The 26,356-nt window shown below is 46.8% G+C and overlaps 2 protein-coding genes across 2 annotated transcripts; both read right to left on the bottom strand.

The window, feature by feature from the left end:
- Positions 1 to 3,821: 3,821 nt before the first annotated feature.
- On the bottom strand, positions 3,822 to 10,690 carry LOC102392808 (HLA class II histocompatibility antigen, DM beta chain). Its single transcript, XM_006050290.3, has 6 exons — positions 10,397 to 10,690; positions 8,696 to 8,977; positions 6,578 to 6,862; positions 5,198 to 5,314; positions 4,760 to 4,795; positions 3,822 to 4,418 (listed from the first exon to the last, which is right to left on the bottom strand). Exons 1-6 carry the CDS (start codon positions 10,449 to 10,451, stop codon positions 4,405 to 4,407), a joined length of 789 nt encoding a protein of 262 aa, XP_006050352.1. The 5' UTR covers positions 10,452 to 10,690; the 3' UTR covers positions 3,822 to 4,404.
- Positions 10,691 to 20,592: 9,902 nt separating this feature from the next.
- Positions 20,593 to 25,945, bottom strand: LOC102393133 (HLA class II histocompatibility antigen, DM alpha chain). Its single transcript, XM_006050291.3, has 5 exons — positions 25,747 to 25,945; positions 23,265 to 23,549; positions 21,572 to 21,850; positions 21,232 to 21,360; positions 20,593 to 20,862 (listed from the first exon to the last, which is right to left on the bottom strand). Exons 1-5 carry the CDS (start codon positions 25,943 to 25,945, stop codon positions 20,858 to 20,860), a joined length of 897 nt encoding a protein of 298 aa, XP_006050353.3. The 3' UTR covers positions 20,593 to 20,857.
- Between the last annotated feature and the right edge of the window lie 411 nt (positions 25,946 to 26,356).

The following is a 26,356-nucleotide window of genomic DNA, read 5'->3' as shown; positions in this document are numbered from 1 at the left end:
CCCTGAGGAGACAGCCTCCTGGGGTGCATTTGATGCTTTAAAAAGGGGGGTGGAGCAGAAATTGATTCTCACACAGCTAAGAAGCCCAGAAGTCCAAGATCAAGCTGCCGAGAGGACTGGTCCTCCCTGGAGACTCTAAGGGGAAATCTGTTCCCTGCCTCTCTCCTGGCTTCCTGGGTTGCTAGAAATCCTTGGTGTTCCCTTCGTTTTTCCCTTTTACATTTAAAATTTTTTATTAGCGCATAGTTGGCTTACAATGTTGTGTTCTTTTCAGGTGGGGGTGCATCTGGTTTTACTCCCATCGTGTTCAAGGGCCCAAAGAGCCTCAAACTTGGGGTCAACACCTTTGACTAAAGCGTTGGTATCTGCCCTCATGGACACAGAGGCATGTCCGCTATGCTCTGAGAGTTGGACTAGATGACCTTCAAAGTCAATTCCCCGCTCCCAGTTCGGTTTTTAAAACAAAGAAGACATTGAAGGGAGAGAACCAATCGTTGTGCCACTTGTATTAGACAAATGTAAAAGCCCAGCTCTCTCTCTCTCACACACACACACACACACACAGGCACACACACACCCCTTTCTGGCACTTTGCTGTATGCAGCATTTTACTCCCCTCACACAGTCCTGGAGGTGACCCATCATTCTGCCTTCCTTCCAGGCTCCACTCGCTTGCCTGGGTAGCACACACATCCTCCTTTCTCTCCCCTTGTAATCTGGCTTCCTGGATCCCAGGAGATATACGTAGTATTATTTTTTTTTTTTTCAGCTCCCCATCTGAAAGAGGACAGCCTTCCCTATAAAACAAAACCCAGTAAGATTAGGGCAGAGCAAGCATGCCTGGGGTCTCCAGAGGGGGACTGGAGGCGTACTCATTAGCTGCCTCTCTCCCTCTTCCCCTGGGGTCCTGCCCCTTTGATTTCCACAGCTGAGGCCACACTCACACCCTCCAAATGTACAGCATCTCCTTCACAAATGGCCAAGCATAGACCAAAGCCCCACGCCAGACTAGACTAGAATTTCAGAAGGAATTGACTTTGTCAAGCAAACAAAAGAACAGTGAACAGAAAAGTGAAAATGAAAGGATATGGCAAGGCTTCAGACGGCAAGATCTTAAAGAAAGCTCAGAGTTGGGGAGAGGGGATAGATTATTTACATGATACACAAGCTAATTAATTAAATGTTACATAAAAACCATTTCCCTTTGGTTTTTTTTTGGCTGCACTGCACAGCATTTGGGATCTTAGTTCCCTGACCAGGGATCGAACCCAAGCCCCCTGAAGTGACAGCCTGGGGTCTTAACCACTGCACTGCCAGGAAAGTCCCTATAAAAACCTTTTTTCAATAAAACATAAAATTGATAAAATTTGTAGGGATTTGTTTCTGAGCCTACACTCACCAATCACAGCACAGAGCACTCTACTGCTTCCTACCTTACATGGCCCAGCTCAGAGAAGAGCCATTTTGAACTCAGGACCATTTTCCCGTTCCATTGACTTTCTGGTGAAACTCCTTCCAGAAGAGGTGCCTTGATCACAAGGATCTTTCTGGGGAAAGCATGGACGTAGTGGAAATCAACTCACTGATTAGACAAACCCTGAGCACCTACTTTTTTTTTTCAATTGAAGCATAGTTGATTTACAATGTTGTGTTAATTTCTGCTGTACAGCAAAGTGATTCAGTTATACACACACACATATGTCAGTTCAGTTCAGTTGTTCAGTCGTGTCCGACTCTTTGCAGCCCCATGGACTGCAGCACCCCAGTCTCCCTGTCCATCACCAACTCCCGGAGTTTATATATACGCATCCTTTTTTTATATTCTTTTCCATTATGATTTATCACAGGATACTGACTATAGCTCCCTGGACTCAACAGTAGGACCTTGTTGTTTATCCATTCTATATACAATAATTTGCATCTGCCAACCCCAAACTCCCAATCCATCCCTCTCCCAAGCCCACCTCTTGGCAACCCTCCATCCATTCTCTGTATCTGTGAGTCTGTTTCAAGATAAGTTCATTTGTATCTTATTTTAGATTCCACATGTAAGTGATATCACATGGTATTGTCTTCCTCTTTCTGACTTCACTTAGTAAAATAATCTCTAGGCCCATCCATGTTGCTGCAAATGGAATTGTTTTCTTTTTTATTTATGCCTGAGCACCTGCCTTGGATATGAAGTCTGTATGATCAGTGCTACCCAAACTGTTCTCCAGGCCCCCATCAGGACAGAAACCATGCAGGGAGGAAGGGACCCAACCCCACCCACCAGGCACCCACACAGACCACCATGGAGACAAGGCAGGAAGATTCCACACACTGTCTGTCTTTCTGACCCCTTCCCCCAGCTCATCAGATTCTGCTTACCATGTTCCTACATAGACACCCACACACACACATGTATTCTTCTTTTTCTTTTTTGGCAGACGTGCATTCTTAACCGCTTGTTCTCTGTCCACAACTTTCTGTTAGGCTAAACTCCTCCAGTACCTGTTTTCATTTCTGGTTTCTTTCTAGAATCCAACTCTCATTCCAAAGACAATGCCACCTGGGCCCAGCAGGTGTCGCCCTTCAGTGGGAATGATCAGCACCTCTTCAGTTCAGTTCAGTTCAGTCACTCCATCATGTCTTTTTGATCCCATGGACGGCAGCACGCCAGGCCTCCCTGTCCATCACCAACTCCCGGAGTCCACCCAAACCCATGTCCATTCAGTTGGTAATGCCATCCAACCATCTCGTCCTCTGTCGTCCCCTTCTCCTCCCGCCTTCAATCTTTCCCAGCACCAGGGTCTTTTCAAATGAGTCAGCTCTTCGAATCAGGTGACCAAAGTATTGGAGTTTCAGCTTCAACATCAGTCCTTCCAATGAATATTTAGGACTGATCTGCTCTAGGATGGACTGGTTGGATCTCCTTGCAGTTTGGACTCTCAAGAGTGTTCTCCAACACCACAGTTCAAAAGCATCAATTCTTCGGCGCTCAGCTTTCTTTAAAGCACCTCTCTTGCCCTATGTGAAATCCAGCCCCAAACGGTGGATGCCCCATGGGCTCCAGGTGGAGGGAATGGAAGGGGACCTCTGAAGAATGGTGTGTTCGCCAGTAGGAAAGTCCTCAGAATACAGCAGCCTAGTTACTTCCAGCTCAGGCAGACCGACACCCTGTAGAGAATTTGCTGTTCGATCTTGGGCAAGCTATTTAACCTCTCTGAACCTCACTTTCATCTTGGGACTTGGAGGCAGACCACTTCCCCCTTACCGGTGATTGTGGAGCATGAATGAGATACAGCATAAAGCACCTACCCAGTGCCTACAAGCACTCGAGCTGTGGTCCCTTTCCTATGCTGGTTGTGGAAGGAATAACAGCCCAGAATTCAGATCTGAAGTTGAGCTCTGCCCCTTGAACCCTGACTACCTGAGTTGTGATGAAGATCAAATGAAACAGAGCAAGCAAGCTGGTAGGAAGCCTGGCCGGGAAAGTAGAGTGACTGCTAACAGCTAACTTCACCGCGGTGGGCTGGCTGGGTACCAGGTAATGTTCTTGGCCAATTACAAGTATGAACTCATTTAAGCTTCATTAAGATCTCTTATGAGTTCAGAAAACTGTTAACCTCCTATTACCTATGATTCTGTGACTCCCTCCCACCAAAGTTTAAAATCTTCTTATGAATTATCCAGCAGAAAACAGCCCCCAGTTCCATCGTGTCCAGATGGGAAAATGGGAGGAAACACCAACTCGTCTGCTCCAGGAGGAGCGAATCAAGCCCAGCCCCCGACTGCCCACTGTCCCTCCCCAGAACCACAGGAAAAAACATGGAAAAAAACAGGATTCTACCAGTTTATTCCTCAGAGACAATCAACAGTGACTCACGCCCTCTGTGACACAGTGGGGGCCCCCAAGAGGGTCTTTGACCTTCCTCCCCAGATGATATTCACCCCAGATATTTAGCCCTGGGCTCTGCATATGGACAGCACCTTGGTTACAGAATATTTTTACCAGGAATGAGTTTCCCCAAGTTACTAAGGTTCACATAGGGAAGTGAAGTGAAGTGAAGTGAAGTGAAAGTCGCTCAGTCATGTCCAACTCTTTGTGACCCCATGGACTTTACAGTCCATGGAATTCTCCAGGCCAGAACACTGAAGTGGGTAGCCGTTCCCTTCTCCAGGGGATCTTCCCAACCCAGGGATTACACCCAGGTCTCCCGTATTGCAAGCGGATTCTTTACCAGCTGAGCCACCAGGAAAGCCCTCACATAGGGAAGACTGGGAAATTCAAAGAATTAAATAGAGAAACCATAGGGTCCAAGAAGATGTGGAGGGCTGGAGGAGCTGGAGGGCCCCAGCAGCATCCCCAAGAGTTCAGACCTCCTTCTCACGTGGAGGGAAAGCTGTAGGGTTCTGCCTCTATCAATTGTGCTGACCTGCAGAAGAAATGAAAAGGAGATAATAACGCTTCAACGCTTCGAGCCAACTTGACCCCATCATTTGTCCCTGTAACCATCCATGCCAGAGCCCTTAACACAGTGATGTGGAAAATTCCAGATCACCAAGCACTGAGGAGCCACATTCAGACACACTGTTGGGCAGAAGCGGAAGGGGTCGGTGCTCCTGCTTTCTGCTCCTGAGCCCAACAGCAGCAGCTTCAATCACACTCAGCCTGATCCCAGTGGACGCGCACCGCCCCCGCCGTCAGCGCGGGAGATAACGCCCTCTATCACCCCCTCCAAGGGACCAGGAGGCACACAGACCAACAGAGACATACCTTCTGGATAAGTGGACCCCGGGAGGAAAATGTAGCCTAGGAGAAGAAAATATTTGAGTTGAGGACAGTCTTTTCTTTTTTTTTTAATTTTTATTAGACTATAGTTGATTTGCACTGTTGTTTACTTTCAAGTGTACAGCAAAGTGCGTCAGTTACACATATACCTGTACCCACTCTCTTCTTCGATTCTCTTCCCATCTAGGCCACTGCAGAGTACTGAGGAGTTTTCTGTGCTATACAGCAGGTTCCTATTAGTGATCTATTTTATCCACAGTAGTGTGTAGATGTCGATCCCCATCTCTCAGTTGATCCCTCCCGCCCAGGACGGGCCTGGTGGATGAAAGTCTCCTCCACGGCAATGGGGGATGCCACGGGAGAACCAGTCACAAACCCAAAGCGAGCAGAGGTTGGGACTGACGTTTCGGGGGGCTCACTCACCGGAGGAGGTGGCTCTCCGCCAACTGCGCAGACCGAAAACGAAGACGATGAGACCCAGGACCAGCGTTACCAGAGACACAGAAACCTTCACCGTCTGCGCAGGCAACAGCCCAGGAGCTGCGGAAACAGGAACTGAACTGCAACCGGTTCCCAGAGCTGGTCCCCAGAGCGCCTTCGCTGACTGCGACCTCCGCCCAGAGTTTCAGAGGTGCTCATCCGCGGCCCAGGGCTCACACCAATCCAGGCCCGAGCAAGCGGCCTTTCCTCAAAACCCCTGTCCCGTGGGTCTCTGTTCCTGTAGGTCCCTGAGGAACCCCTCTCCCCAGGTTTGTACCCCGGCTTCCAGATGCTCTCTGAGACCGTGGGGGCCCTCCAGGCTTCCTGTTTTCTTTCTTCACCCCAAAGGCACCCTGACCAAAGAATGAAGGGCCCCCCACTCCTCTCTTCATTTGCCTGTGGTGACAATACTTGCTCCCTTGACTGCTTTATTCGAGCATTTTCCCATGAAATTATCTTTCCACCTTTCCTTTCTGCAGTTCCTTGCTATCCGAGGGCTTAGGTGTCTCTACCTGTCCACTTTCAGATTGGCCATGGGTCCTTCCAGAATCTGTCTCTGCCCCACCTCCACAGCCCCTACATCCTGGGGCTGGTCCTAGTCTGAATCCTGTCCCCCTCCCAAATTCCTTTCCTTTAACTATCTCCAGTCCTGGGGTTCAAACAGCGATGATTGGCTTGACGCGGTAGCCCCCAAGCGTGCACATCAAAGCCTCTGTCAGCCTTGGCTTCCCCTCTTTGACACCAAGAGGGTCCTCACTCTCCTGAGATCTTTATTTCTCCAGTTCCCATCCCTGACTTGACAACAGTGGAAATCTGAAGATCCTAGAATATTGCATCACAATTTGGGGTTCTGAAAATATGGTTACCAAATCGACTTCCTCTTCTCAGGACAATCAGGCTCCCCTCCCACCTTCCAACAAACACAGAACACCAGCCACAGCACCATAGCAACAGCAAGGATGATTAACGCTTTCTGTCCCAGTATCCCCTGGCCCCATCTCTGGTCGAGAACTCTCCACGAGTTCCTCCAGACTCACTCATTTTCAGCATCTCCCTCTCTTCCCTGTACCATGGACCTCTACAGCTTCTTCCCTCTGCCAAAGTATTGGTGTTCTTTTTACAACTACCCACTTGCAGTAGCTCTCTGCTTTTTTGTTGTTGTCAGCCACGCTAGAGCAACATGTGGGGTTCTCAATTCCCCGACCAGGGATCAAACCTGGCCCTCCTGCAAGTGGAAGTGAAGAATCTTAGCCACTGGAATGCCAGGGAATTCCAGTAGCTCTCTGCTTTAATGCTAATTCCTCCCGCCTGCTACACACTTACTCCAGTCCTGGAGGATGAGTTCAGGAGCCCCAATGTGCTCGACCACACAGGTGTAGGTATCCCCAAAAGAGGGGGTTGTGGCCAGATGGGAGACGGTCTGGTATGTCCAGTCTCCGTTGGGCTGGACGATCCTCTGGGCCCTGCCGTGTGGGAGGACCTCCTGCCCGTTCCTCCTCCACGTGATGGCCACGTCCGCTGGGTAGAAGCCCCACACATAGCAGGCCAGCATCACAGACTCCCTCGTGTTAAAAGGAGTGGTTTTGGCTACCTGCACGGTCGGTGGGCCTGCACAGGAGGAAAAAAACAGTCACGAAGGAGGGCACCACCCTGGCTTTTCCTCCAACCTGGTTTCTCTCCTACTTCAATGCTTCTTGGATTTTGCCCACCCACCCTGCCCACCCTCACCCTAGGCCTGCACACATCCCTCTGAAAATGAGAAGCTGGAATATATTCCTCTGCACTCTTTCCTGTCTCCCACTCCATCCCTGCTCCTTCCTTTCTTGTTCCTCCAAAATCCTGTTTGGTCACCTTAAGTAGAAGCTGGGGCTGAACTGCAAGCTGTTTCAGAAGGCATTGTATTCATTGCAAATACATAAAAGCAAATTGTCATCCAGACTTACAGGTGGGGTGAGCAAAAGTAGGAAAACACCCTTGTCCTCAAATCTCATTGAACAGATTAACTTGGTAAAAAAAGTATTTTTTTCCTTGAAGAGTTTAAGGCATGTGTGCGTGCTCAGTCGTGTCTGACTCTTTGCGAGCTCGTGGACTGTAGCCTGCCAGTCTCCTCTGTCCATGGGATTTCCCAGGCAAGAATACTGGAGTGGATTGCCATTTCCTACGCCAGGGGATCTTCCTGATCCAGGGATTGAACCCCTATCTCAAGAGTCTCCTGCATTGGCAGGCAGATTCTTTACCACTGTGCCATCTGGCAAGCCTGAATAGTTTAAGGAAGCAAGACTAATTCAGGACTAACTCTTAAATTTGGATGAGGGTGGACCCAATTCATCAGATCATTCATATTGCCGTCTGTTAGTAATTTATTTTTCTAGGCGACCCTTCAGCTTGCTTGGGTGTCTTTCAAATAAAATCCTCAATAAAAATCCAAGATATTGTGTTAAAACACAGATTCCCTAGCCTGTATCCCTGGATATTTTTATTCAACAGATTTGCAGTAGCTCTCAAGGACTTGCATTTTTATTTTTATGTTTTTATTTTAAATTTATTTCTGTTTTTGTTTTTGGCTGTGCCACACCACTTTCAGGATCCTAGTTCCCTGACCAGGGATTGAACCTGTGCCCCCTGCAGTGGAAACACTGATTCTTGACCACTGGACCACCAGGGAAGTCCCAGGACTTGCATTTTTAACAAGCACCTTCCCCAGGCAATTCTGAGAAATGATATCTTGAGACACAATACTTTTTAAGATAGAGAACTTCAAGTTTGGGTTTTGTTTTGTTTTTTTTTAACCAATCTCAAGTCATTCTCTATGCAAGTGATTAGGGAGAGAGTTTGCTTCCCTTGTGGCTCAGCTGGTAAAGAATCTGCCTGCAACGTGGGAGACCTGGGTTTGATCCCGGGATTGGGAAGATCCCCTGGAGAAGGGAAAGGCTACCTACTCCAGTATTCTGGCCTGGAGAATTCCACGGACTGTATAGTCCATGGGGTCGCAAAGAGTCGGACATGACTGAGCGACTTTCACTTTCACTTTGCCTCAGAATTCCCTGGGAGGCTTTCCAAATTGTCCCATGCCTGGGCCCATCTTAGACCCGGGACACCAGAACCTGGGATACAAAGGCACAAGCATTTTGGGGAAAGCCATTCTGGTTATTCTGACAGTTCAACACCTGGCTGAACTTGGATCTGGCTCCTGAGATGCCCTGAATCGAAGGAAAACATTTTTACTCTCCCTGCAGAAGCTCCTTGCCTGTTCAAATATCACCGCCCGGTTTGCATTCCAGCCCCACCCCTGTCAACCCCCTTGTTTCCCTCTCTTTCTACATCACAGGTGCTCCCATTTTTCTGCTTCTTTTCTGCCCACATCTCAAACCCCCTATCAATGGAGGGAGCCTTTGTGGCCTCCCCTCTCCTCACTGCCCCTCTGCTCCCCTCTCTCCTTACGTGTCCTGTGGGTCAGAGAGCTCCAGAAGGGCTGGGTGTGCGCGGCACAGTTCTGCAGACCACTGGACAAGCGAAGGATCAGGTCACTGTTATTGTTGAGGAACTGTGAGAGGTACCGGGCCAAGCCGTTCAGCACCCCAAATTCACGAGGAACCATACTGGTCTGCAGGGGATCCCAGCAGGTCAGCAAATCCTTGTTGAAGGAGATGCAATACGAGAAGTCTTTCGGATTCCCATCATCGTCCAACACACAGGTGCTTTCCACGTGTGCCACAAAACCACCTGTAGGAGCCAGAGAAAGGGGGCGGCTCAGGGTCCTCTGCCGGAGCCCAAGGCTCAGTTACATCCGGTGAGGAGGGTGCAGGCTTCCTGCCTGAGGCATCATCTGCTCACCAAGCTCACGAACAGGAGTCTCTGCAAGTCCTGATTCAGGAACTGCTGCTGCTGCTGCTAAGTCACTTCAGTCGTGTCCGACTCTGTGTGACCCCATTGACGGCAGTCCACCAGGCTCCCCCGTCCCTGGGATTCTCCAGGCAAGAACACTGGAGTGGGTTGCCAGTTCCTTCTCCAATGCATGGAAGTGAAAAGTGAAAGTGAAGTCGCTCAGTCGTGTCCGACTCTTATCGACCCCATGGACTGCAGCCCCCCAGGCTCCTCTGTCCACGGGATTTTCCAGGCAAGAGTACTGGAGTGGGGTGCCATTGCCTTCTCCGGATTCAGGGACTAGGTGATCCTAACAGAGAAGTTCCTAGATCCCGTTTTCTCTTTACATAAGACTCAGCATGGAGACACAAGTGACCCAAAATTATTTGCATGTTTAAACACAACAATTTACCCAGGATTAAGACTTTCAGTAAGGCCAATGACTGAGTGAGAAAAGGGGTCAAAGGAAAGAGTCAGGCTTGTTCTGTGCTGGATACATTATTAAATATCCATGCCACATGTATATCTGGAGTACTCGCTGTGTGCCAGACACCGCGCGAGGAACTGGGGACACAGCAGTTATCAACAGGGCCATCATCACCTTTGCCTACATTCCAGCAAGAGATATCTGTTACACAAATAATTACACAGCTTGATTACATTAAATTTGCTACACGGATGAACAAGTTTCTACTGTGTAGCTCTGGCAGCTAGAGTAATATTCTGGGATAATGGAACCATAATGGAAAAGGATATAAAAAAGAACTATACATGTGCGTAACTGAGTCGCTTTGCTCAGCAGAAATTAACATGATATTGTAAATCAACAATACTTCAATTTAAAAATATAAATTCAAAAAATTGCTGCAAAGCTACGGTACAAAGTGCTGTGGAAGTATATAATAGGGAGATAGACTGCTTTGGCAGAGAAGGCAATGGCACCCCACTCCAGTACTCCTGCCTGGAAAATCCCATGGATGGAGGAGCCTGGCAGGCTGCAGTCCATGGGGTCGCTGAGGGTCGGACACGACTGAGCGGCTTCACTTTCAGTTTTCACTTTCATGCATTGGAGAAGGAACTGGCAACCCACTCCAGTGTTCTTGCCTGGAGAATCCCAGGGACGGGGGAGCCTGGTGGGCTGCAGTCCATGCGGTCGCACAGAGTCGGACACGACTGAAGTGACTTAGCAGCAGGAGCAGACTGCTTTGGGGTATCCGAATCCAATGGCAAAACAGAATCTCCCAATCCAAAGGGAGCAGAGGAAGGGAGAGTCCTTACCTGCTGCGGTGCAGCCCAGGCTGAGGCCCAGCAGCAGCGACAGGAGGACAGTCATGCTCTGCTCTGGGGAGACACGGGGAGTTCGGTCCCCTGGACCAGCTCCTCCAGGGGCCCTGGGTCTTCGTCTATCCCAGAAGTCCCAGCCTGGGTAGAGGATCTCCACACACTAAGTGGGAATATGGTATTGCCCGGGGCCCCTTGATGCTCTCTAAATGAGCAATTTGGGGCTACTAAGGCCTGAGATAATAAACCTGTTCCTTGCCAGATCATCTGAGCGTTCCAAACTGAGAATTGTCAGATTGCCTAGGTAGGCGGGGACAAGTATAGAGACAAATCATTGAGCATCTCAGCCCAGCATCATCAGTTACCAGGTAGATCTCATCCTGCCCTGGGCTTTTAGCAACTAGTCTCTTGCTGTCCCACAGAACAACCAGTCTGCAGGTGGATTTCCCTTGGAGAAGGAAATGGCAACCCACTGCAGTACTCTTGCCTGGAGAATCCCTTGGACAGAGGAGCCTGGTGGGCTACAGTCCATGGAGTTGCAGAATCAGACACGACTGAGCGACTCACACACACACACACACACACACACACACACACACACAGGTGGATTTCCCTAGACTGGTGGAGAGAAAAAACCCTGTATCCCCAGGATGTATGCAGCCTAGACTGCCCTTTGGTCTAACTGTTTTCTCTCAAGGTCACTCCAGATACTGAGACAAGGTAACCTCTCTTGCTCCTTTAAGGGAAGTCACTGGGGAACTTAACCCTTGACTACATAACCCGTGGTCTGTCCTGTCGCCCAGGAAACAGGTGGACAAGAGGCACTTGTGGGGAATGCAGTAGAGTCAGGGCTGCTAAGAGTGCAGTTGTCTGGCCTCAAAGCAAGATGGCAGAATAAGAGGCGCTGTTGGTAAGAGCTCAGGGCCACAGCCCTGAACAGTCCCTCCCTGGGCTCCCATTGCTTCTTCCGTTCTAGCCAGACGAGCTTCATTTTCCCCTTTCTGCTTTCTGGAGCCAGGACACCCTGTCCTCCTAGCCTTTGAACCATCTCAGGGCAGACCGCTGGGCAACCCCACTAATCTGCTTGATAAATAGCTGGTCATGAGCCAGTGCCCATAGCTCACTTGTCTCCCCCAAACTCAAAACTCCCCTATGTGCTTCCCTGACAGGTGCCATCTGTCTTGGGGCAGGCCCTCCTCGCGTTGTGAAGCCACTAGAAAAATGAGATAAACATTCCCTGTTCTTCTTTCCCAGGAAAAGACAAGCTTCACGTAGCAATTCATTCTCACCTGTGACCTATACAACTGGTAGATTTTTCCATTACAGATGTAAAACCCTCAGTTGACTTCCCTGTGGTCCCCACCAGGCTTCAGGGCTGCCTCTCCCCAGCTTGGTTCCTGAAAGCTCTTGAACTTGACTTAATAGTGAGCTAAACAAAGGAGGATGAGGAGGGAACCCCTTAATACGACACTTCCCTGTCCCCCTCCAAGTCCTTGACTCCAGGAGAATACGATATTTCTGAAGAAGAAAGGAAAGGGGAAAGAATATCCCCCAAATAAATATATAGACGAATATCAGGAACCAAAAGCTGGTTTTGTGTAATTAGTTGAGCTTCACTGATGCTCTGACCATGTTTTCCTACCACCCCCGCCCTCAACCCCCCTGGTTACAAGATTGTTCTACACTTGAACTTCTCTAATCAGCCGTGAAGGGTGTTGAATGAACCGAAAACAGAGGAGTCGGGGGGTGGGGAGGGGGAGTCCAAAATTTGTTGAGCTTCTACTTTATGGTGGGTACTATGAGACCCACACTATTTCATCTTAAAAAACTATCTTAAAAGTCCTGTTATGAATGGTCCTTCTTACAATTTGGAAAACAAGTTGAAGATTCACACCAAAGGTTTCAAGGTACACACACACACACACACACACATCTGAGTGTGCCCACACACTCACTGTCCTAGGACTGAGAGGACCACATAGAGGTAGCTTGTGGCGGCCCCCGCTGAGAAAAGGAAAAAGGGAAGAGCCAGCACATCCCTCTGAGTCTTATCTTTCCAATGCTCAGATTTCCTCCCACTCTGAACCAGTGTCTCTTCTACTTTCTCTTTCAACAGTCTCAAAATGGTGCGAGTTCTCCTACACACATGATCACTTCCCCTTTGAAAGTCTCTCCTCCACCACCAGGTAGGTGGTGAGCCTAACCTTAGGAACCAGGTCTCGGGATCCTTATCAAGGTCTCCAAAGCCTGCCTGGAACCGGAATGCTCGCTGCGTGGCCCTCTGCCAGCTCCTGGAGGCTCGGCGAGCTCCCTCTTGTGCCTGGGTCTCTGCTCAGGCAGCCAAAGGAGATGTGAAACCCTCCATGAGGCAGCAACAGGAAATGCAGGCAATTTCACTTCTCTATTAATGAGAAGATTGAAGGTGGTTTTAGAATTAAGCTGGACAGAAAAACCCAGAGACCTGTGCTCAGCGAAGTGGTTTCTTCCCTCCCTTTTTCCTCTTAATTCTACTTTTTTGTGTTTGATTTTACACACATAGCTCTGTCCCCCACTTCTAGGCAACTCCAAAGAATATTTCAACTGTCTTGAGCATTGTTGGTAATTCACTTCAGTTCAGTTCAGTCGCTCAGTCGAGTCCAACTCTTTGCGACTCCATGAACCGCAACACGCCAGGCCTCCCTGTCCATCACCAGCTCCCAGAGTCAAACTCATGTCCATCAACTCGGTGATACCATCCAACCATTTCATCCTCTGTCGTCCCCTTCTCCTCCTGCCTTCTTCCCCAGCATCAGGGTCTTTTCCAATGAGTCAGTTCTTCGAATCAGGTGGCCAAAGTATTGGAGTTTCAGCTTCAACATCAGTCCTTCCAATGAACTCTCAGGACTGATTTCCTTTAGGATAGACTGGTTGAATCTCCTTGCAATTCAAGGGACGCTTCAAGAGTCTTCTTCAACACCACAGTTCAAAAGCATCAATTCTTCAGCACTCAGCTTTCTTTACAGTCCAACTCTCACATCCATACATGGCTACTGGAAAAGCTATAGCTTTGACTAGATGGACCTTTGTTGGTAAAGTAATGTCTCTGCTTTTTAATATACTGTCTAGGTTGGTCATAGCTTTTCTTCCAAGGAGCAAGTGTCTTTTAATTTCATGGCTGCAGTCACCATCTGCAGTGATTTTGGAGCCCAAGAGAATAAAGTCTGTCACTGTTTCCATCATTTCCCCATCTATTTGCCATGAAGTGATGGGACCAGATGCCATGATCTTAGTTTTCTGAATGTTGAACTTTAAGCCAACCTTTTCACTCTCCTCTTTCACTTTCATCAAGAGGCTCTTTAGTTCCTCTCCATTTTCTGCCATAAGGGTGGTGTCATCTGCATATCTGAGGTTATTGATATTTCTCCCGGCAATCTTGATTCCAGCTTGTGCTTCATCCAGCCAGGCATTTTGCATGATGTACTCTGCATATAAATTAAATAAGCAGGGTGACAATATACAGCCTTGAGGTACTCCTTTCCCAATTTGGAACCAGTCTGTTGTTCCATGTCTGGTTCTAACTGTTGCTTCTTGACTTGTATACAGATTTCTCAGGAGGCAGGTCAGGTGGTCTGGTATTCCCATCTCTTGAATTTTCCAGTTTGTTGTGAGCCACACAGTCAAAGACTTTGGCGTAGTCAATAAAACAGAAGCAGATGTTTTTCTGGAACTCTCTTGCTTTTTCGATGATCCAACGTTGGTAATCCATTTTGAATTACCAACGGATGTTGGTAATTTGATCTCTGGTTCCTCTGCCTTTTCTAAAACCAGCTTGAACATCTGGAAGTTCATGATTCACATACTGTTGAAGCCTGGCTTGGAGAATTTTGAGCATTACTTTACTAGCATGTGAGAGGAGTGCAATTGTGCGGTAGTCTGAACATTCTTTGGCATTGCCTTTCTTTGGGATTGGAGTGAAAACTGACCTTTTCCAGTCCTGTTGGTGATTGGATGACCATTTATGTAGAAACCAGGACTGACGTTAGGGAACCCCAGGCAGCTTCTCTTGTGCTGTCCCTCTGTATTTCTTTCTTTATTGGCTATACTTGGTCTTCATTGCTCTAGTTGTGGTGTAAGGATTTCTTGTTGCAGCGGCTTCTCTTGGTGCGGAGCACAGTCTATAGGGCTCATGGACTTCAATAGTTCTGGCGCACGGGCTTAGTTTTCCTGTGGCTTGTAGGATCTTCCTGAACTAGAGATCGAACCTGTGTCCCCTGCACTGGCAGGTGGATTCTCAACCACTGGGCCACCAGGGAAGTCCCTGTCCCTCTTCTACTGCCACTATAGAAGGGCCCAAAGAGTAAGTCCCCTCCTTGCCCACTGCCTCTTCCACCAACCTGGCCACCATGGCTAGAAGTGGACTAACTATGGTGTGTATGTGCAAAGCATTATACGGACTCCCAAGAGCTAAGAGATGTGGCCTCTGCCTCCATGTCGTTCACTTGCAGGTCAGTTGGAGAGTGCGGAGAAACATCTAGAAAGAGAAGAGTTTTTGTTAAAGCAGGCAAGCAATCTGGATAGTGGCCTTAAAAGAGAAATGACAAGTCATTGTGGGTTTGGTGCACAGGAAGTCCTCTCCATTGAGTAGGCCTGGAAGTGGGCTGCATTCATATGAGAGAAGAGGAAGGCGGTTGGTGTATAACCGCACAAGCTTGGAAATGCAAGTTTCTGTTGAGGGTCTACCAGCCACCTGGACTGGTGAAAACAAAAACAACTACAGTGACATCATTGGCACATGGGAGAAATTCACTGATGTGGTCTTAGGCTTTTTCCGAGAGGCTGGCCTTAATACTGAAGCCCTTCTAGGTACTTCCTAGTGTCCCTGTACGCACACAGGCTCCTCTTCTGAACAGACAGTTTTCACTTAAGCTTCCATTTTATAAAGTCAAAAATTGTTCAACCCATCCAACATCTGTAATTGAAAACCAATAGTATAAGACCACATTTGTGACTTCCTTCAATGTCTTCTCAAAACTACACACTTCTGCATTGGGTCAGGATTACATGACTTCCCAGTCTGTTCAGCTTCATGTCCACCCACCTGCCATCCCGCCTCTTCTCACTCTCCAACTTCTCTGTTGGGATTCACTACTCAAGACCCTGACCTTTGGGTTACAGTCGCTATAACTAGTTCAACATCTTTCCATCCTGCGGCCGGATTACTTGAACTGCTAGCATATATTTTACCTGATTTGCCACCACAAGTCTTTTTTAAAAAACATTTAATTTATTTGACTGAGCCAGGACTTAGTTGCAGCTTGCAAGATCTTTAGTTGTGGCATGTTGGATCTTAGTCCCTGACGAGGGATCAAACTCGGGCCCGCTGCATTGGGAACATGGGGTCTTAGACTCTGGACCCCCAGGGAAGTCTTACCACCACCACTCTTGAATCATGTTATTACCTCCTCATCTTAACTATGAGAAAATGCAGGCAGAGGGAGGTGAGTGACTGCTCAGCTTTACCCAGATGCTGGGTAATAGCACGATGACAACTCAGGATTTATGATTCAAAATCCTACACTATAATAATATCTTGAAAGAGTGAAAGTATTAGTCATTCAATCCTGTCTGACTCTTTGCGACCCCATGGATTGTAGCCAGGCTTCTCTGTCCATGGAATTCTCCAGGCAAGAACACTGGAGTGGGTAGCCATTTCCTTCTCCAAGGGATCTCCCTGACCCAGGGATCAAACCCAGGTTTCCTGCATTAGAGACAGATTCTTCACCATCTGAGCCACCAGGGAAGCCCCATAATAATATCTTAATAATCAGAAAATAATTGAAAATTGCCAACCATTTATAACAGGAATTTAAAAACCATAATATATTTATATATTTAGAAATTAACATACAAAAGTATAAGAACTTTATGGAATAAAAGGAAAACTTTATTAAAGCATATAAATGAAGACCTCAAGAAGTGAAGAGACATTCCATTATTCATGGATGAGGCATCCTATCACAATGAAGAAGTCAGGTTCCCCCCATATTTCTAACAAAAATCAAAGCAGAATTTGGGGGGAATTTGACAAACTGATTCTAAAATATATATAATAATAAAGTCCATGAGAATCTTAGACAATTTTGATCAAGAAGAGCATAATGTAGTTTTCTGGGAAGTCAGGTGGCAAATAAATGGAAACTAGCACTGTCAAATATGAACACATTTTTAAAAAGCCTTAATCATTTAAACATGTTTACGTGACCTCAGATCAGACGTGGCAACCAGCTGAATTTAAGCATATTAGTCAGCAGAGGAGAAGAAACTAACCAGGATTCCCTCAGTAACGGCCAGTGAACAGGGAAGAGCCCAGCGCCGAATCCCCGCCCCTCGGTGGGGCGCAGGACATGTGGCCTATGGAAGGCCCACTCCCCGGCGCCGCTCATGGGGGGCCCAAGTCCTTCTGATCGAGGCCCTGATAAAAAAAAATAATAATAAAAATTAAAAAATAAACATGTTTAAGTGAACAAGGAACTGACAAACCAATTGAACAGAATAATTCAGAGATAAATCCATGCATATGGCAGAATTTGGGATAAAATTCCTGGGAATAAATCAAATAGTTTCTAAATGACATTAATGTCAATTTAGTGTTTGGAGAAAAAGAAAGTTGTAAACATACTCACACCACGTGCAAAACCTCCAGATCAGTAAAGATCCAAATGTGAAAGGAGAATAACAAACACCAGTAGAAGAAGGCTTAGTGCCGTATCATAGATGGCCAGACAAATATAAAGCAAAGCATTTTTACCCAAAATTATTCATCAGAAAAGAGAGAATTACCTTCGATATAAGTCCTTAAGTTTTTCCCTTTCCAAATTATGGCCATTCTTTCAAAGTTCTTTGGAGAAGATACATTATTCTAAAATGATTTCAATTAATAAATATGTGACATATGCATACTGTTTTCCACAGTGGCTTAACCAACTTCCATTCCTACCAATATTGCATAAGGATTCAGCAACAGTATAGAAATTCCTCAAAAAAATAAAAATAGAACTACCATATGATTTAGCAGTTTCACTTCTGGGTCTTTATTCAAAGAAAACAAAAACATTAATTCAAATATATATATATATCTCTATATACTCCCATGTTCACTGCAGCATTATTTACTGTAGACACAACATGGAAACAACCTAACTGTCCATCAGTGAATGAAAGAATAAAGAAATTGTCCTGTGTACATATAATGGAATATTATTCAGTAATAAAAAATAAAATGTTGTCATTTTCAACAACATGGATGGACCTCAAGGGCATTATGTGAAATGAAATAAGTTGGAGAAAGAAAAATATCATATAATCTCTTTATTATGTGGAATAATAATAATAAACAAGTTTATAGAAATGGAAGGGAACAGATTTGTAGGTGCCAGAGACAGGGGCCAGGAGATGGGAGAAAAGAACACACTGGTTTTGGTGGGGCGTTTTAGTTTAAATAAATGGATTTATTTTTAAATCAATCAATCAAATAATTCAGAAACCATTAGCATAATCAAAAATAAATACATGAGAAGACTTAGAATAAAAATTATTTTATGGAACATGAAAGTGGAAATAGCAATATGTGTTAAAATACTATGTTATAAATTATGTGATTTTAAACTTGTGAGTAACTAAATAAAAGCAGTTAGCAGACGTTTGACTATTTGCCTATAACTTCTATATACCTAAAGCTTTATATTTTGAAACTGGTCAAAATTTTTTTAAAATATTCTCACTGAGAATATGGAGACTCACCTTATCACTGTGCTTTATGTTCCAGCAAAAATTATAACTTTACTGCCTTGGGTTTGGAAAGAATTTCTTAAGATTATGAAAACACAAACCATATGGGTTTTTTTTTTTTTAAGTTTTTGGTCACATCACGTGTATGTGGTATCTTAGTTTGCTGACTAGGAATTAAACCAGTGCCTTCTCCTTTGGAAGTCTTAACCACTGGACCCCCAGGGATTTCCCACCATATGGGTTTTGATCATGAAAATGAAATCATTCTATTTAGGGAAGGAACCATATACAAACTTAACTGATGAGCAACAAAGTGGAAGAAGGCACTGACAGTATTTATATACTGACATAGGATTACTATACGGAATATATCAGAACCCCCCCCCCCACCACAGTCACATGAAAAAACCATTTTTAAGATAGATGAACAATATAAATCAGCAATTCACACAGACAGAAACCTAGGAGATGATGCCCAGCCTCACTAGTAAGGCAGGAAAAGCAAATTAAAACATGAGACCACTTGACGCCCACTGAATTGCCAACATTTGAAAGTCAAATAACTTCCAGTGCTAGTGATAATAAAGGAAGGTGAGAGTTGGTGGGCGTGTAAACTGTTTATGGTCCCTGAATCACTGAAATGACAAAGCAGTTGCGTGAAAAAACCAACACATGAGCCAAGACGGCGTAGCCATGAGAGCAGAGCCTGGGCTGAGTGCATCAAGTCTTGGAAGAGTTCAGTCAAGGTCAGTTAGGGCTGGAAGATTAGGAATAGGTTCATGGAAGAGGAGGCACTAAGTTTTTTATTAAAAGGGGGACCTCAGATGAGAGAGGGTCTGGAAGGCTTCTTGAATATTATAAGTGGCAGTATCACAGAATGCTTGATCAGAGAGCACCTAACCTAAGCCCACCGCTGTACAGATGAGGAGTTTGAGACCCAGAGAGAGAGTGTGACTTGTCTAAGGGCCACACAGTGTAGTTAAAAAGAAGGTTTGGAAATTTTCTGGTGGTCCAGTGGTTTTCGACTCTGCACTTTCACTGCCAAGGGCCCAGGTTCACTCCTGGTCGAGGAATTAAGATCCCACAAGCCAAGAGGTACAGCCAAAAAAATACTCACAGCTAAATAAATAAAAGCATTTTTAAGGCTTGAGTGGCAGGAAGTTTCTGGATAGGTTGGAAAATGGGGAGAGAGAAATCAAGAAGAACTAGAAAGCAACAAGGGACAGATGAAAAAGTGAAAGAAAAAGATCTCAAAGAGAGACCATATAATACTTGAAGGTAGAGTCAAAGGTGTTTCCAGAAAAGAAGTTAACGATGCTGCTGAATTCCCCAGTGAAAATCTTTGCTAAGTTACAAACACTTTTTCTACATGCGAAGCACTGTTCTAAGCATTCTGCAAGATATTAATTTATTTAAGCTTCACAGCAACCTTATTCAGGGAGGCCCCACTGTTAACATCATCCTTTTAAAAAAAATGACACCAAGACACAGAGAGGTTGAGGAATTCATCCAAGGGCACACAGCTACAGTCATGACTGAATCCCCAGAGGTCTGGTTCTGCACCCCATCTTCCTAACCAGTACACGTGCTGCTCTTAGCAATAAGATGGTTCAGAGGAGGTGCCAGGTCCTCGGAAGAAGTGAATATTTTCCCTGAGATTCTGATACAATGCAGAAAACAGAGACTCTTGCACCAACACCAAAATAATTTCACTTTTCGCCTTAATGCCACTCCCTCCTTCAAAGCAACTCCCAGACCTCGAGAAAAGCAAGAAAGAAAGTGCAGGCAAAGGGAGTTGCCATGTGCCCCACCACACCACCACCGCCCACACGGGGCAGCAGCAGCATGGCTCCCTGGACAGTCCCCGCAGGCCACGGGACAGGCCATCAGAGAGGACACGGGAGTTCTGGGCCCTTCCAAACTGTTCACATTTCACTTCAGTGATTTTTGATTACATTGTTTTCACAAAACCGAGATGACTGAGTTAGAACAGCATCTGAAGTCTTATTTTTCCCACTTTGAAGCTCTTATTTTCCCAGCTGTGGTGAAGGTTGAAGGTAGTTATATATTCCTCAAGGCAGCCTCTACTAGGCATGAACATTTTCACAAACAGTAGAGTGCAAAAAAATAAAAAATTAAAAAAAAAAACAAGAAGCTTCCTCCACCACTGTGTGAGCAGATTATCAGAAAGAGGCTCTGCTTTCATTGCTCACATATTTTGCACAGACTAATAGGAGTAAAAGCCATTGTGCTGTGTGGAGACCAGGGAGCAGGAGTCAGCCATGAGTTTGGGGTTTTCCCATTTCTCTCCCTAATGAGGGCAAACTGTATCAGGTAAAGGCATGTTGAGCTTGACATGATAACCTACTCGAGTTAAAGTATCCAGAAATAAAATATCATGAGTTAAAAAAGAAGCCACACCAATATTAAGAAATGAGATTTATTGCCTTGACATGGCAGGGTTGTGATCAGAAGGCCACTCTGGGTTCCCCTGGATGCAGAGCCCTCAGCTGAGAAACCTGTTTGCACAGCCCGCACAGACACACACACACACACACACACACACACACCCCAGAGGAGTCCCAGGGCCTCCTGCTCTGGGAAGGAGAGATCCTGGTCAGGATGTGAGAACCTGAACACCTCCTGCTTGGATGGCTGCAGCTGTTGGCATCAGACTCTGGTCAGGAAGAGTCAGCCTGAGGAGAAAGAAGGATGGAGAAAATCCATCAGGGCGGTGGAGGGGGGGGGGGGTTCCTTCTCATCCCCAAAGGCCCTTCCCCACCAGCAACACACCAGCCAGAAGTTGCTCTCTCCTTGTTTCCAGATCATCTCCAAACACCCTTCCTCCAGCTCCCCCACTGCTCCTCCCCCACGCAAAGACAGCCTCCCGGCCTGTAACTGTGTGTGTGCGCCCGGGGCCTCAACCAGGAGGATGGGTGTGCGGATACAGGCCTGCCCACCCAAGGGCCACTGGGTGCTCCCTGGGTCACAAGACGGTCCCCGGCAAACTCACATGTGTGCCACTGTGTCTGGCTCTCCCGCCCCCTCCAGACGCCCCAACGTACCCCCTAAGCACGGCTTTCGGCAGTAGATGATGAGGACCAAGCCAACAATGATGCCCAGCACACCCAGGCCAAAGGCCATGCCGCACAGCACATTCTCCAGAAGATCAGAGGGCAGCGCGTTCTGGGGCACTGGAGAAAAAGGGGAGCTGATCAGCCCCGAGACCTGGTTGGGGATGACGTGGCTGTCTATGACAGGGCAGACTCCGAGACTGGGAAGACTGAGCTCGGTGCAGAGCCGGAACGGCCTGAACAAGGGCCAGGTCGAGAAAGAAGCCCTCCCATGGGTCCACCTCTCTTCTGCCCCACAAAGGAACCAGGCTTCCAGGGAGAAGAGTCTCACCCCAAAAAGCGATTGCTGTGTAGCCATCGATCTCATGAGTCACGATGCAAGAGAAAAGATCAGCGGGTGCTGGTGTGACGTTTAAGTAGGAAAAGGCCTGGAAGGTAAGTCCATCAACCGAGGAGACAAAAGTGGGCCCGGCTCCTTCCACAGATGCCGACTGATGCTGCCAGTTCACGGTCAGTGTGGGTGGAAAGAGATTACTGATGAAACAGACCAGTGTGTTGGGCTTGCCAAACTCCAGGGGCTTCAGTGTGAACACCTGAACGATGGGGAACCCTGTGGGGGGATTGAGGCGTGAGGGAAGGAAGCTCAGATGGGACCCCCGTTTATGGAAGGGCCGTGGCACATGGAGGAGAGACGAGGAACTGGGGCTCTGGGGGAGGTCTTTGCCCAGGCAAGAACCAGACCTGGACCAGAGCCAGACCACGCCGGCCCCGCCACCCTAACTTCCTGCAGCACTTCCGGTCTGGACCGCACGTGGGCACCTGACCACGGGCTGTCTTCTCATTAAAAATGCAGGAACATTTTAACCAGGAGTTTGGGATTAACAGATACACACTACTATATATAAGATCAATAATCAATAAGGACCTACTTTACAGCACTGGGAACTCTACTCAATATTCTGTAATAACCTATGTGGGAAAAGAAACTGAAAAAGAATGAATGTATGTATGTGTGTAAGCATACCTAAAACCAACACAACATTGTACATCAACTGCTCCAATATAAAATAAAAATCAAATTAAAAAGTAAAGGTAACCACCGGAAAAAAAGAACCAATTGGTAAAAAACATTGAAAATACTGATTTTAAGGATCGTTTCAAGAACTATATGTTTGGACATATTTGAAAGACATGCTGATCACATCTATATATGTTTTTTACGTTACCTTGTCATCCAATTAATGTCAACTCAGTTTTGATGTGGTATTGTTGTTAAAATCTTGAAAAATGTACATTAAAACACATTATGATTGTCAACTATTTCGTTTAGAACGGTTGGACAACAAGGTCCTGCTGTGTGGCATGGGGAATTATATCCAATCTCCTGGGATAAACAATAATGGAGAAGAATATTAAAAAAGGAATGTATGCATGTGCATGACTGGCTGTGCAGCAGAGATTGGCACAGCACTGTGGATCAACTATATTTCAATTAAAAACACACATTGTGATGTCCAAACAATTATGGCAGAAAAATAAAATAAATATTAACAGAGCTTACTTAATCCATGTAGTTAAGCCTAGTTTACCAAGGCAGTTAACTACCATTTCATTAACTCAGCTAGGGCTTCCATCTACTATGATCCATCAACATTTCCTAATAAACTCAAGTTTTAAAATAAATAAATAAAATGAAATTCAGACACATCATCAGATACTTCCATTCTCCCCTTCCATCTTGCTGAGCATCAATCATAACACAAGTGCTAACAGTCAGAAGGCATCAGTTGGTCCCCACTAAATTTATCAAGTTCCATAATTTTGAATCCTACTACACCCCAGGGGCTTTTCTTCTGCCCACAACAAAAACAGAGTGCAGACCATGGGTGGTAGAAAGATCAAGGTTCAAGGGGAGAACCAGAAAGCATGAGAGATGGGGAATTGGTGTGAAAGGGAAAAATTCAGTGTATAATGAGGTTAAGAGGGCAGCTCCCCTCCCCACCCCTACAGAAAAATGCCCTGACCTCTAGACACTGGGATTTGCCCTTCAAGTTGTGGGCCAATTTCCTCGATCATGGCCCGGCAAAAACCTTTGTCAAACATAATGTCAGAAGTATCTCCATGCTGGTGAGCCCAGTCAGCAAATTCAGGCAAGCGAGGCACTCGGATGCTCTGGGAAAAGTCGAAGGAGAAAAGCTGGTCCTCGTCGTAGGACTCAGAGAGCGCCACGTTGGGGCTCCAGTCCTGGCAGTACATTGTGTGCAGGAACGTGTGGTTTTGTAGCTCATCCCTCCACCCTGGAGCAGGAGCTGCAAAAGAGATGGGGTGGGGTTCAGGGAGGTGGGATCCCCTTTAGCTTAGAGAACAGCAAGGGACTTCCTTGGTGGCCCAGTGGTTAAGAATCCACCTTGCGATGCAGGGGACTTGGGTTGGATCCCTGGTTGAGAAACGAAGGTCCCACAGCTGAGAAGCAACTAAGCCTGTGTACTACAGCTACTGAGCAATAGTTTAGGAGCCTTTGTGCCACAACTAGAGAATCCACTTGCCACAACGAAAGATCCTGCATAACCTAATGAAGATTCTGCTTACCTCAACTAAAACACAACACAGCCCTGCTCCAGGGAGGACGGGGGCAGTGGTGGGTTTATAACCCTTCTTGTGTCTGTCACTTAGGCTCTGCCTCTCAATAGGGGCAAAAAAGAAATTAAAGAATCTCTCCAAACTTTCCCAGTCCATAAAAACATCAACCATCTAAAGCTGTAACAAGTAAAAGGTTCTAGGATCTAAAGTGACAAATTCAGTTGACAGAGTCGCAGCATTGACTGTATTTTTGTGCCCCAAAGCACCCAGCCAAGGAGGTAAGTTGTGGCTCAAATTCAGCTTGCATTTTGCTAACCAAGCCATGCGTCTTGGCACAGAGTTGTGTGCGTGCATGCTAAGTCCATTCAGTCGTGTTCAATTATTTGTGACCCTATGGACTGTAGCCCACCAGGTTCCTCTGTTCATGGGATTCTCCAGGCAGGAGTACTAGAGTGGGATGCCATTTCCTCCTCCAGGGGATCTTCCCGACCCAGGAGTCGAACCCACCTCCCGCGTTGGCAGGCAGGTTCTTTACTGCTAGCACCACCTGGGAAGTCCTGGCACAGGGCTACTGTCTCCCACAGAAGAGACCTTTGTGTAATTCCCAGGCCATCCTGTTGACTTGTGAAGGGCCTGTATGGGTTTCCCAGTCTTCACGTGGATGGAAGAATGGTCATGATCTAAGCCATAGACAACAGTACTGTATCCTACACTCAGACACACACAAGTGTTCAGTCGTGTCCGACTCTTTGTGACCCCATGGACTGTAGCCTACCAGGCTCTTTCGTCCGTGGGATTTTCCAGGCAAGAATACTGGAGTGGGTTGCCATTTCCTTCTCCAGGAGATCTTCCCCACCCAGGGACTGAACCCGAGTATCCCGCATTATCGGAGAAGGCAATGGCACCCCACTCCAGTACTCTTGCCTGGAAAATCCCATGGACAGAGGAGCCTGGTGGACTGCAGTCCATGGGGTCACACAGAGTCGGACACGACTGAGTGACTTCACTTTCACTTTTCACTTTCATGCACTGGAGAAGGCAATGGCAACCCACTCCATTGTTCTTGCCTGGAGAATCCCAGGGACAGGGGAGCCTGGTGGGCTGCAGTCCATGGGGTCACACAGAGTCGGACACGAACTGAAGTGACTTAGCAGCAGCAGCAGCAGCAGCATCCCGCATTATAGGCAGACACTTTACCATCTGAGCCACCAGGGAAGTCCATGGCAGACTATAAAACCACTCTCCAGGCTTCTTTTCAGACACTTCATTGGCACCATGCCTCTCTAAAAATATCTTCCCTCCCTCAGCCCTGCAGATCTTGCAAAGACAGGACTGGGAGAATAGTACCATAGCTACAGGAAATAATCCCTAATTCTTTGAAACTCCTGGCAGGAATCTCCCCAGCCAGAAAGATTCTACTCAAAACCTAATACCCAGAATGATAGACAGAGTAAGAGGGATCATCCAGGTTCTTCTTCCATTCCACTCCATCCTTTTCAGAGAAAGAAACTAAGGACCAAAAAAGTTAAGAGGTTTTTCAAGAATTGTAAGGTGAATTGATTTTAGAGTGCAGGGTTCCTAAGTAGGAACAGTGGAGATAACATCTGTTTTGTTCAAATCCCAGCTCTATCACTTACCAAAGGGGTGAACTTGCCCAAGTTACTTAAACTCTGAGTCTCATTTCCTTCATCTGGAAAATGGATATAATAATCTCTGCTTCAAGAGACTGTCTTCAATGGAACCTACGAGGCACCTCTGGCATTGTTTACCATTCATCCATAGCATGGCTCTCTTTCCCAATTCTATCGTTTCTGCTCTCTCATCACATTTTCACCACTTACTAAGCACTCTTGTCACTTTCAAATACCCCGGCTCCCTAGGCTCTACCCCAATCAGGATGGAAGTCAATGAGAGGTACTGTCGTACCTTCAGGGGCGGTCCAGGACAGGGGCAGCAGCCACAGAAAGGAGAGCAGCCGTAGCAGCGCAGCTTCCTGGCTCAGCTCATGATCCATATCTTCACACCTCCCTGGGGGGCTAGGAACTACCAGCCAGCTGACCCAGGTCCCCAAATTCCTTCCCAGATCATGTTTCTCCAGCTCACTTCCCTCCACTGCCCTTGGCATTCTGGATAAGCCAATCATGAAAAGTGTACGGTTTGACGTTATCAGTTGCTGGGGAGAGACCTGGGGCAAGTCACCTTTTGAGGACTTGGCTCTTTCACCCGGCCAGCCTTGGGGTGTAGCTGGCGGTGTGGGGAGGCAGTGGAGGAACGTCTGCCTCCTGGTGGGGATCCCTCTCTAGTATCTGGCTGTCAGCCTCAGCCTGTAAACAGACCAAGGGACTCTTCTGAGCAGCACCACCCCGTGGCCAAATAATAAACTGAGGAAGCTCATTTTCCCACAGCAAACTGCCCCCCCACCCCCACCCCAGACCCAGGGCTCTTCAGACTGTTTGAGGATGGAGGAATATGTGGGATGTAATTAGGAAGGCTGATAAGAGTCTTGAGGGAAAAACAGGCCAGCAGAATGTGAGGA

Source organism: Bubalus bubalis, chromosome 2 (assembly GCF_019923935.1).
Source record: "Bubalus bubalis isolate 160015118507 breed Murrah chromosome 2, NDDB_SH_1, whole genome shotgun sequence".
Classification (NCBI taxonomy): Eukaryota; Metazoa; Chordata; class Mammalia; order Artiodactyla; family Bovidae; genus Bubalus; species Bubalus bubalis.
Note: the sequence above shows the minus strand (reverse complement) of the source record. Positions and strands in the feature narration are given on the sequence as shown.